This window comes from Mytilus galloprovincialis, chromosome 2, assembly GCF_965363235.1.
Source record: "Mytilus galloprovincialis chromosome 2, xbMytGall1.hap1.1, whole genome shotgun sequence".
Taxonomy (NCBI): Eukaryota; Metazoa; Mollusca; class Bivalvia; order Mytilida; family Mytilidae; genus Mytilus; species Mytilus galloprovincialis.
The window spans coordinates 16,414,087-16,427,266 of NC_134839.1; the positions used below are offsets into that span (position 1 = coordinate 16,414,087).

Sequence of the window (13,180 nt, forward strand, 5' to 3'; positions counted from 1 at the left end):
ATATGGGTTGGGATGTCTTGTTGGTATCAAACTAGTTTTTGAGTTGTTTTGTGCATATTAATTAGTTTTAAATATAGCGATATAAAAACTTATTTAAAAACAGTTAAAGATGCAAGGCTTATAATTTTGTACGACATATGTTCGTTTCATCTATGATATTTTTAAATATCCTCAATGTACGCACATGCCCGTCTACATTGTTGAATTGCTACCGGGTTGCTTTAGCAGTTAAAAATATTTCCATATTTGGTTTTCATTTTGGTTTTATGGGTTTAAAAATGCAACTAGCCTATAATACTTAACAAATACAACACTGAAACAGTTAGATTCAAGTATAAGTAACTTATGTATTACGAACTTTTGTTAAAATTTGTGTTGTATACCCTTCTTAAATAAAATGTACATGGATCTTATGACTTCATTTAGTTTCGGGATGAGTTCTGCTTGTTTTCGGAATTTGTTGATTTTCTTTTTGTATAAAATAAGGAGATATAGTATGATTGCCTGTGAGACAACTATCCATCACAATTCGAATATAGTGGATGTAAGCAATTATTCACCAAATGAATTGGATTTAATCAAAAGCTCACAAGTCGAGACGAAACTGACAACGACATTGCTAAAAACGAAAAAAAAACCCAACAACATACAAAAAATAGTGCACAAAACACAACATATAAAACTAAAGTCTGAGCAACACGAACCACATCAAAAACTAAGTCAAATATCATTTGCTCCGGATGGGTAAGCAGATCTAGCTCCACGTATCAGCAACCGTAGTAATCTCCAGAATATTTCTTTCAGGTTTACTTTTTAAAGTTTTCCTTTATCGTGTACTTTACGATATTGCAACTATAAAATATACAATTGTTGCGTCAATAAACTAATGTTCCAACTCCTTCAGGCAAAGATGACCTCCAATAAACGATATTCTTTTAAGGTAACATTTTGCCATTAAGCTCCTCTCATCGGTATGTACATCTACTTCCCTGGCTTTAAACGTTTGAGAAAACGCGAAAAGGCGAAATTGCCGCATCCGGCCACCATACGTTTGTGTTTGATGAAGGGAAATACAAAAGTACTTCTGACTAACGTAATGTATTGAAGAAATGAAAGTTCTTTGTGTTGTGGTGAAAAAATTTTGACCGAAGCACATTTGTATGAAGAGCTTCATTTTTAGACTGTGTGCACGACTGCAGAACTTTTACATTAAAAAAAATTACAAAAAGAAGCATCCATTTCTTAAGTTAACGTTATATTATAGGCTAATAAGACCATGAAAAAAAGTAAATTTTACATGATTTTTTCTTCTTCTTGCACTTAGAGTCTTTTTTGTGGAAGCACGTGTCATCACGAATGTAAAATTTCACTTCGATATGAAGGTTGATTTTTGAATGACTAGCGATTGTTGTTGGCCAATCAAACAAACAGATTCTCGTGAAACACACACGTAATGTAATTATAAAGTGTTATTTTCGATCAAAAATGATTGTTGAAAAGTTCAGGTAAAGAATAAAAAGAAATCCTGAAAGCAATCTGTTGTTATATTGTCTGTAAATATAGGTAATTTCTTTTCTGGACCGTGAAATCATTATAAGTTTAAGTATACTAGTCTCCTTTCAGGTTGTCTAGTCCTACAAACAGATCTATTGGTTTCTTGTCGGACTAGTCTACTCATAAAGGAGGGAAGTATACCCAACCTAATAATGACTTCACGTTACAGCTAGCAAGCAACGCTAACGAAACATATTACGTGTACCTTTACCTACACACTTAAGGCATTTTGCTGTAAAGCAGTTTACGAAACCGTGATTTATGCTGTTCAAAAGAAGAAAGACCATGCTTTAACCCTGTTGTAGTTTCATTTGTTAAATGACGTGTTTCATTGTTTCGTGTTTATTTCAGGATTCTGCACTGAGAATGGCAATCAGACAAGATCAAGAGTAAAACAAGCTTTACATAATAGTGTTTCGTCAGCAACCTGTCATGCCAAGCAAGCAATAACTCGTAGAAAGACAAAATTTGTTCCACCATTACCTTTACTGTATAAAACTATGCCGAAGATTTGTCAAACAGACGAAAATTGACTGTGTGCCGATCAATTGATTTAGTAATCTAGAAAAAAAGCTAGATATTTTTGTAAATTTTAGGAGTTTTTTGTTATTAGTGTAGGATATTCATGTATTTGTTCCCCCGTGTTAGTGTAGGAATATTAATTATATACCGGTATATGTTTATATAAATGTTGGAATTTTATTAGGCGACGCTTGTTCTGTCCACGTATCTGATTTCTCTCTATTTGTGAGGGGCAATAGGGGGTTCGTTAACATGTTAATAACACCTCGATTTTGGCAAAAACAGTTTACAACAAATGCAAAACTGGTGAAAACAGTAAACAGTTTAAATTTATCTCAGATAACAGTAGGCCAAAACAAGTTAACATAAAAAGGTATTGCCCCTCTCATTTGTGTCACTTCTTCTTGGTCGAATGGTTGTTTATTTGTAAACCGTTCTGTCAAAGTAAATTTACAACTTATTAAGTATTGATTTTGACTTCTATATGATGTTGAATCTGATACTACGTTTATTTCTAATATTAGGTTCTTTAGTTTTGACAAATACAGTCTAACGTACAATAAGAAGCATGGTATCTAAGGCTGGTCCTCTCCCTTGCAACATACGGATATTTCAGACACCCTTGTTGTCAAGTCAGAGCCAAACAGATAAAGGACAGGGAACAGTCTACGTCGTATCTTTGATGATTTTCTACAAACCTAAATTAAAGGATTGAATTCTTTATTATTTAATAAATGCCCATAGCTGTGGCATTATTTAAACGAATATAGTTTGGCAATGCAACTATAGTTCCAACGCATGAGCTCTAATGTGTTTTAAGTTTGTTTCAATTTAAGCCATTCGTAACTCTCCCGGTGTGTTGTGGTCTAAGTGGGAGGTCTTTCAGTTAGAATTAAACCAAAGTGCGGTGTTATGGTTCTTATATACTTTTTAAGACGGGTATGCATATTATGAAGCGATTTATCAATTTAATATTTAGATGTATATGGTTGCTCAGCATGGAACAACTAATAATCGTTATTTTTATTTAGTTTTTACTAAACATTTTGATTTCACAGCAAAATAACTTATGTTGAAAATTGATATGTTTTGATTATAGACAATTAGTCCGTTGCGGTTCATTATTCTTGTACAAATCAATGAGTTGCAACAATTATAGTGTATTACTCAAAGTCATATCATATTGTTAATCATGCGTCATGAATATTGTAAGACTTATCAAACGTTATGAATCATATTTTACCGAATTTTCATCTGATTGAATAGACTTAGAATAAAGTGTTATTTTGCTAAATCCTTCCTTGTACTTTAATATACATTCTTATGCTTTTAGAGTAAAATTATCTTAGTAGAATTTTTTAACCTCGGTATATTTTTCTTTTCTGATCGTTGGTAGCTGCACTGTTCAGCTCTATATTGTGTGTTTGGTTTTACGAAATACGGTCTAGATGAGTATAGCTGAGACAGTCTAGATCAGTATAGCTAAAACTGGGCTGTACCTTTACCAAGTCAGCGACTCTTTTCACAAAAAATCTAAAGATTAAAATTGATCGTAAGTTATACTAAAAAGTGTATCACTTACCAGTATTTTTACTCTTAAGATTTTTTGTGAAAAGCGCCACATGCTATTATTTACACATCGTTGTCAATATAATGGAATTTGATGCGACTGTCATACAAGTGAGAGGTTTAGCTAGCTATAAAACCAAGTTTAATCCACCATTTTCCACATAAGAAAATGTCTGTACCAATTCAGGATCATGACAATTGTTATCTATTCGTTTGATGTGTTTGAGCTTTTGATTTTGCTATTTGATAAGAGACTTTCCGTTATGAATTTTCCTCAGAGTATTTTTGATTTAATTTTTCCAGACTATTATTCTGCTGTTCTTTGTCTGTATTTCGGTGTGTTCGTTGTTTTCATTCGGAGTAAAAGGGTATAGGACAATGGAAGTTGATGTGTTATGTTGTTCTGTGAAGTATTTTAGCTGTTTAATGTTATCTTTTTTAATGTTTTCACAAAAGATATCACAGAAAAACTAGATATCAAACAACACAAACCCCACTGATAATCGTAGATCCAGTTCCTGCTAAATCATTGACATCTTGTCACAGTACTCATATTTCAAGTTTAACAATAATTATTTTTTTAAGCTTAACGTATATCACACATCTCTAAAACAAAAGTCCCAGTCCAAATTATGATAAAGACTGAGTATTAGAATTTTATAAATTATTCGAAATACTAAGGATTTTCTTATCCCAAGCATAGATTACCTTAGCCGTATTTGGCAAGACATTTTTGAATTTTTAATTCTCAATGCTCTTCAACTTTGTAGCTGTTTTTCCTTTCTAACTATTTTGATCTGAACGTCACTGATGTAGACGAAACGCGCGTCTAGCGAAATTATAAGCCTGGTACCTTTGATAACTAACTAAACGGTGAAAATAACTGTCATGCTACCAAACTTTATACTTAATTATTTTATAATGAATTAGAGGTGATGTGATGTATACGTCAACGAAGCAGTAACCCAAAAAGTAAAAAAAATAAATATCACTCAGGGTTTTCCCATCTACAGCATCTATACAGAAGGTTTGAATTGCTAACTCCCGCTCAAACTCTCGTTATGTGTTCCAGACTAAGGGTCCACCTGAAACTACCGTATGGATATGTACAGTTTTTATCAGTTATATACTAGAACATATGGAACAATATAGTATGGATTAGTTGTCATGTCAGATGACCAAGATATACAAACACGAATATTAACCATATCAGTAATATTATGTTATTTGATGAATAAGGATAATAAGGATAATATTCAAGATTTCAATAACAAACATGGATGAAGTTCAAGATTACTTCAGAACATGTGGATCAAGCTTCAAGATTACAATAGATATGTTATTAGTGGAAGATTAAAAGAAAGATTACATTGTTTATCTGACAGGGTACCTATTCGCACTAGTCTTTTAAAATGTACATCAAGCTTTGTTGTACAGTGAGAACGCGTGTACTAGAGTACCAGTAAATAGATATAGGAAGGAAAGCACAGAAGAAGAAAAATGTGAAAATCATGAATGTTGAAAAATGTATCACAATGATGTCTTGATTTCATTGACATCTAGCGAACACAACAGTATACGAAACAGAATTACTTTTTACAGGAGCACCTTAGATCCACCCAAGTTTTTGGTGGGGTTCGTGTTACTTAGTCTTTAGTTTTCTATGTTGTGTCTCCTGTACTATTATTTGTCTGTTTGTCTTTTTATTTTTAGGCATGGCTTTGTTAGTTAATTTTCTATCTATGAGTTTGACTCTCCCTCTGGTATCTTTCTTCCCTCTTTTAAAAAACTAAATACGGACTTTTCGTGTCTTTCTTCATTGTTTCCTAAATTATAAATTTGACTTCTGATGCAAAAATAATTTACATGATAATTTTTGTTTGTTTGTAGGTGTGTGTTTTAAGGGGTTCGAACAGCCAGTAATAGTGACTCTGGGCAATGCAAACTTGAGTAGATGCAACAAATGTATAAGTTTCTTCCACATTATGAAAATTCCACTAGAAAACCTTGAATTAGATAAATTATGCCATGGTATGCATTGCAATAAAAGATAGGCATTTTCAACTTAAGAAACATCATTTCATTTAATTTTATTCAAACCGTGGAAGAGATATCTTATAGAAATTATCCGGAAGTGGTATTTATCATATATTTGATTATTTTTTTTATACAATACCATGAAATATCATTAAATATTTTTTAAACTGTATATTGATATATTTTCTTACACAGACTTTGGCCGACGATGATAATGCAACAACTGGGTTCAATCATAAGAAAGAATTAACTAAATTCATTTATACTTTTAAAACCATTCCGTATATATTTAAGCTATCGAAAGTAGATTTATGAAAAAAGGGACAAAGATACAAAAGATGAAATCGAAAATCATAAGTAGGAAAGCAAAACGACAAAAAAACAGTCTTCAAATGTCTATACAGAAAATTAAAGACAGTGCAACATGAAATTTAACAAAACCGGGGGTGATCTCAAGTGCTGAGAAAGGGGAAGCTGATCCTGCTCCATGCGTAGCACCGTCAACGGTTGTTCATGACAAGTACACATTCGGTGATAAGCTGCATTCTGTGATGTCATAATCGAGTTGATTGCATAAAAAAATCTAAAAATGAAATATTCAATAAAACTTGGAATGATTTAGTAAAAGAACATCATTTACGTATATATATAGCGAAACATAAAATTAAATGGTTTGATAGCTTCTCTTCACTCTTTGTAAAATCCATATGGTATACCCTCTCTTCATCATGTTGTAAAATTTTTGCAATTTCACAGGCATATCTTGGATAGTCAGACGATTGGATTTTTGAAAGTTCTGTGTTTTAATTTGCCCTTATGTAAGCCTTGTATGTATAACAGTCTGAGTTCCTAGAGTAAATATTTGGGGTGTTGAGTAAATAATTGGGTGTTTTTTATTTACCTTTCTACGATAATGCTACAAATGGTTGTATGTAAATTAAGAATCACCCAACATCTGAACTGTAAACATATATATAAATGTAACTTTAATCCTAAACTATGTTTTCAAGTCGTTGATTTCGTAATATAAAGTTTTACTCTTATTAGTTTCAATGATCCCATTTTTAGAAGGGCCGTAACCTAAATATCCTTGGCTGTGTGGTATAAAAGTAGTATGCTTGAAATAGATTTCATTGAGATATATTTAAGTTACCGTAAACTCTGGATGCAAAGGTTTGAATTGACCAAACAAAAAATCCGTATGCAAAGATTCGAAATTATGGCTATGGAACTTTAAGGAAATGCTCCTTTTTTTTTTTTAAATTGACAATAAATGAACAGCATTATATTCACCAAAATACGAAATCTTTGGTTGAAATTTTCTATCTATACAGATTTTTTTTTAATTTCTTTTGTTTGTGTCTAGGATGACAACGGTAATCGTTGAATTTAAGAATTTGAAATAATCTTTCCTTTTAGTTTATGTTTATCTATAAATTCTGGGAATTAGAAATATAGATCGCTATTCCATACGCAAAGCTAGCCTACCATAAACTAGTATTTAGATATTTTGTACTGAATCTGGCACAGCAAAGATTATCTTTTTGAATTGTGTATGACTGGAAATTCCTGATGCAAAAGCTAGGCTAGATAAGCATATACATTTAAGTATTTTGAACCAAATCTTGCCCTATTATACAGTTTTCTTTGAGTATTTTAAGGGTTTCTGTAATCGTATTTAGGGATGGTTTCCATACGTAAAAAGTAAACTTAGTTCATACACTAAAGCTTAAACAGCTGCGGATCAATGATTTTGAAATTAAGAAAAAAGGGACAGAAAAACAACGTTTTGAGTGATACTTGTAAAACGTCTATGTATTTTTAAATAAATCTAAACTTTTCAATAGACGTTTAAGATTCATCTGAGTACTCGCCAGTACTCGAGTATCATGACCGAGTATCCGAGTATTAAATTTCAGATCTTTTGACATCCTTACTATTTATCACATTAAGCTCCATTAACAGGCCGATCCCATGTCCCTCCACCTAAATTCGTCTCTTTTGACAAGCTCTGGGTAATCGATCTTAGATTTCAGTATTATAAAGGTTAACCTTAAACAAAAGCTTTCATGTTTATGTATTTGCTGGTTAAATTATAAGAGGAAAAGAGGTTTCAATTAACCCCATCATCGTATCAGAAAAAAAAAATCATTTGATAAAAGTTTTTTATGTCGTGTTTTTTAAATATACGTTTTAAAAGCTTTTTGAAATTGATTATTAATGTAGGTTTAATAATGTTTGTCTCGACATTTAACTTCAACTCGTGACAAATACAAAAGCAATACACTAAAATTTATTTCTCACTTTTGTTTTAGTAATGTTTAAACTATAAATCTATATGATCGCTGGTCTTTTTAATTGGCAGGTTAAACTCGCGGATTTAAAGTTCAGAACATTTTAATCTCTTACTGATCATAATACAACTAATGTTGCGATTGACCAGACACATTTCATTTAAACAACCCGAAGTATCTAAATACTGAAATTTGAGGATTGTTCGCTTTCTTTTGTTTTACGCCAAAAAATATGGAAATAAGACACTTGAAACAAAGAAAAGTGCCTTGGCGACATACAGTAATACACCACCATTTTCCTTTCAAAGTTTTTGTGAAATATTAAAACGGAATATTTTTATTTTTATTTAAAAGGAACATTTTCACAGAAATCTAACGGAGACTGGTGTGTTAAAATGTTACAAAATGACGATTAGACATTGTAATATTACAAATTTTGTGTTTTTATCAAGGATACATCGTTAAAATTGTGAATTATTGTTAATAAGTGATAAGTATAGTGTTTTTTTTCCTATTTCGATTCGATAAACAATGACGGGAAAGATTCTGGGTCCCCGTTCGTCGACTCCAAAACAACCAACGTCCAGACTTCTACCACAAGTGCCAAAGTTTTCAGTAAAAGAGCCTCCACTTTCAAAACAATCCCGGATTCTGCCACCAGTTCCGCCTCCAAGAGATGGATCGAATGTTACAAACAAAATCCGATCTCTTCCTCGGGTACCACGACCAATACAGGCGCCATTGACTGGGCAACAGGATACAAACAACTTCGAGAAAAATCCAGCAATTCCTATTGTCCCTAAGCATCCGAGACAGCTTCCGAAGATACCTGTTGTAAAATCTAACCAAAAACCAGATGACAGAAGGGCTCATATGTTTGGAGTATATAAACGTGATGCGGACGAATATTTACGGAAGAAGGAGTATGACAAGGCTTTAGATGCTTACACATCGGTCAGTATCAGCTACTAATCTATCAGCATATGAATATTTAAATTATTGAATTTTTTCATCATTAAATTTAGGTCATTTTTTTTTTTTTTATAAATCTTGTATAATAATGCTATACAAATAAACAAAATAACAAAGTCCAACTAATACTTTTATTTAAATATGAAAATCTGGGTGTACTAGTTCTGAAAACAGTAGATATAATTTAATATGGAATTCTGCAGTATAACTAGATTTGCTTTTTGTAAATAAAGATATAAAGATAGATATAAAGTAATCTATGAATATAAATTTCAACAATTTAATTTTAAAAACGTAAGCTAAAATAAAAGCAATATTTTTTACCCAGTCAAGGTTTCAAATGTATGGATAGATTATATATATATATGTAGGACTCAAATCTATGGCAGGTTCCAAATCTATGGCAGATTCCTAATCTATGGCAAATGTGACGTTACAAACATCAAACAAGTCAAATCTATGGCAGATTTTTGTTTTTTCCAAATCTATGGCAGATCCAACATATAACGTCACAATGAAGCAACGCCATATCACATCTTCGCCGCCGCAAACAATGGCAGAACTCATAGATTTGAATACCATTCCAGATGAAGGAATTTCCCTCGACAATAATTTGCGGATGGTTTACAACAACATGTGACCTATTATCGAGAGGAGACACATAATGTGTGTTCGATTTTTTCAGTACTGGATATTTTAGGAGCTATTATAGTAAATTTTTTACTGTTTACGGCTGACAACGTTTATAAAGTGAAAGATAAAATTACCAGATTCCAATTTGATATAAATCATCATCAAATAAAAACAATGTATTAGCTTTGAAATAAATATTATTTGTAAGTTTAAACCGTTTATTTTTATTTATCATTTTTATTTTATAAAAAAACCTACCTTCTTACTAGTTAGTTTAATTAATTGGTTAAACAGGTACCATGCACAGATTAGAAAATGTTTATTTTTACGGGGCAGTTCATTTTAATCCTGAAGTCTGTATTAAGGTACATGAATTCATCATTTATGGTTTTGTGTTGCCATCACGATTTTGTTGACTATTGTTGAATGTTTATTTCACAAATGTGTACAAACATGCTCCCGTTGTCGTACATGTTCACTTGTTTAAGACAAGTCGTTGGTCGTATATATGTACTGCATTGTTTTCCATTTGACTGTCGTAAAAGTGAGTGGTTTAGCGCTATAAAATCAGGTTCAATCCACCATTTTCTACACTTGAAAATGCCTGTACCAAGTCAGGAATGTGGCAGTTGTTGTCCATTCGTTTGATGTGTTTTGTCATTTGATTTTGCCATGTGATAAGGGACTTTCCGATTGAATTTTCCTCGGAGTTCAGTATTTTGGTGATTTTACATTTTTTTTGTGCACAACATTTACCATAGATTTGGAAACAACAAAAATCCGCCATAGATTAGGAAATTACAAAACTTGCCATAGATTAGGATTGTAAAACATCTGCCATAGATTTGGAATGGCATGACGTCACATTTGCCATAGATTAGGAATCTGCCATAGATTTGGAACCCACCATAGATTTGAGTCCTACATATATATATATATACTTATATAAAAACAAAAGTGGAAGTACTATGTTCTAATAGATAAGAATGCAAAAGTGAAAGTTTTAACCTGACTGACCCTGTATTTGCTCTCTATAGAGGATAGGTAATAGCTAGTCAACAATGTTATAAATTAAAGTTGGTCAGTTTACATTTCCGTATTTACCACAAAAAACCATAAAAGTAGATATAATATACAGTAAAACCATAAAAGTAGATATAATATACAATATACAGTAAAACCATAAAATCGAAACTAAGTGATATCTTTCTTCAAAGTTAGATTGCAGATAACAAACTTTTATTACAAGTTGAGATAAAATTACGTCATACTGGCGTTTATGTTTGGTCAATTTGTTGTTCAATCATGTATTGGAATCGATTCTTGTATCTTTATTGACGACATTAACTTGAAAAACAAACTGGCTAAGAGTGTTTATCACCTCTTATATAACTCAAAAGTCTTGATTTCTTATTACAAACGAGGGTATGTGAAAATAAACAAATAATTATCATGTATAATGTTAATTAAATGGTATCTGGGTAGAAAATGAAAGCGAAAGGAAATACAGTCCAGTTGCAAAGTAAAATTAGGAAGAGAATGGCGGTGAAGTTAAGTTTAAAACTAACATAAAAAGAGTAATCAGCAACTGTAACAGTATGATATCAAAATAAGACTGTTTAAACAGTAAAGAAACTGCTTTGGACTTAGGCAACACTCAACCAATTACGATAGTAGTCACTAAAAATTAAAGCATATTAATAGATAGTTGTACAAATGTATTACTAAATGGCTCGTCCTGTTTTTCTGTAACTGTTTATGTCATTTTTACATTAAATCTAATAGAAGTTTTGCATATACTGATTGATATTTTACTTGATATTTATATACTGACTTTAAACTAGCTGTCAATATCTTTGAGTACATTCAGTTTTGTAATTTGTGTCTTTAGTATTTTTGTAAATATTTTTAGGAACTTTGTGTCGACCTGATGAGTAAGGCTTTTTTCAACTAATTTTGTACCCGTTCGGATTTTTCTTTTTAGTTCAATTAGGTATATTTGAATGTTTTTCGTTTATTTTATCATGATGCTTATCTTGACAGCTGGCTAACTTTCAAATTGAATTGGCGTTTTGTGCAATCGAGCGAGTGACAAGCAAAAAATAAATATATCTATAACAGCATGCATATATTTATATTTGATTTACAACATAGGCGGTTGATTATCCCCCTTTTTAGTTTTATCTACAGTAAATTTTATTAATTTCTTTAGTATTTAACTTATTTTCCTACTTTTTTACGTACTCTTGCAATAATCTCCACAATAAGACAAAAGTACTCCTCTTATGTAAAATAAAAAAGGATGGTGTCCATTCCCCAAGCGCCTCAGTGCTATTTACTGACGTATTGAGTCGTCTATGTTCGCCGATAGATGAAAACGCCGACGCTTGTTTGTTCTTTAAACGAGATTTATTAAATCGCAAATCGACAAAATTTTAATGTAAATACAATTGATTCTATTGACATTCCGAATGCAAATATTCTGATACGTTTTTAAACCTCTATTTCTATAAAACTAATAGGAATTTCTACTTGATGAAGTGCCTATACTTATTATTATATTGTTTGTCCAAGCAATCATAGTTCTTGTTCATCGATTTAATTTTATCACTTGTTTAAATAATTATTGTAAAGAATAATTAAAAGTTGTGAAAAATAATTAACAGTTTGTAGATTACGTGTATATTGTTTATCAACGCATTACTATGTTGCGTAAACCATCGTATTTTCTGTAAGTAATTCAAAGACATTATATTCCTTGGTTAAACATAACTTTGTAAGATATATATTGAAAGAAAATATTTACAAAATACGTTATTTTTTTACAATTCGAAAGTGAATTTGGGTTATTTTAGTCTACTTTATAATATGTACGTATGGCTGATGTTGCTCACTTCATTCGTCAATATTATCGCCTAGGTGGTCTCGTAAAAGCGTGTTCGCCTGAAGTGCGAAGTCCTTGTGTTGAACCTCGACCAGATCAAACTAATGCCATTACAATTTGTATTTGACGTCTCTCCATTTAGAAAGAGGCGTTCATGAGTAAGAGTAAAAAAAGGGGCGAAAGATACCAGAGTGACATTCAATCTCATAGATAGAAAATTAACTGACAATGCCATGGCTAAAAAAGAAAAAAAAGACAATCAATAGTACACAAGAGACTCTGACAAGAGACAACATAGAAAACTTAATACTATATATAAATATATATAAGCAACAGGAACCCCCACCTAAAAACTAGGGGTGATCTCAGGTGTTCCGGAAGGGAAAGCAGATCCTGCTCCAAATAAAGATCGACGTAATATCGACGTGTAGGAGTCAGAATAAAAGGTTCGGGAAGGATAACATGTCTACATGCCGACTACAACCATATGACTATCATGTTTAAAAAATCCAGCTCAGCATGTCGGTCTTTTACAAACTATAATTGTTCATATTTATAACATAAACATATTTTCATCCTTATGTTCATTTAATTTGCCGCTTGGCGTCAAACCGCCATCCATCATGTAAGGTCAACACACTAAAAACTCAAATATTCGTAGTTTTAGGACTAATAGTGAAATTGTATCGAGTTCAATTTCGATTCATAACTTGAA

The 13,180-nt window shown here is 31.7% G+C and overlaps 2 protein-coding genes across 3 annotated transcripts in view; both read left to right on the forward strand.

Annotated features, from left to right (window-relative positions):
* The window catches only part of LOC143063005 (uncharacterized), a 60,616-nt gene extending 57,246 nt beyond the window's left edge, over window positions 1-3,370 (forward strand). The window contains exon 6 of the mRNA XM_076234906.1: window positions 1,906-3,370. Coding sequence (XP_076091021.1) covers window positions 1,906-2,087 — 182 coding nt within the window. The 3' untranslated portion in view covers window positions 2,088-3,370. The remainder of the gene's footprint in view (window positions 1-1,905) is intronic.
* Window positions 3,371-8,095: 4,725 nt separating this feature from the next.
* LOC143063012 (outer dynein arm-docking complex subunit 4-like) overlaps window positions 8,096-13,180 on the forward strand; it is a 180,194-nt gene continuing 175,109 nt past the window's right edge. For both annotated transcript variants that reach the window (XR_012974920.1, XM_076234911.1), the window contains exon 1: window positions 8,096-8,930. Coding sequence is in view for 1 of the 2 variants with exons in the window: in XM_076234911.1 (XP_076091026.1) it covers window positions 8,508-8,930 (423 nt within the window). In the remaining variant the exon portion in view is untranslated. The remainder of the gene's footprint in view (window positions 8,931-13,180) is intronic.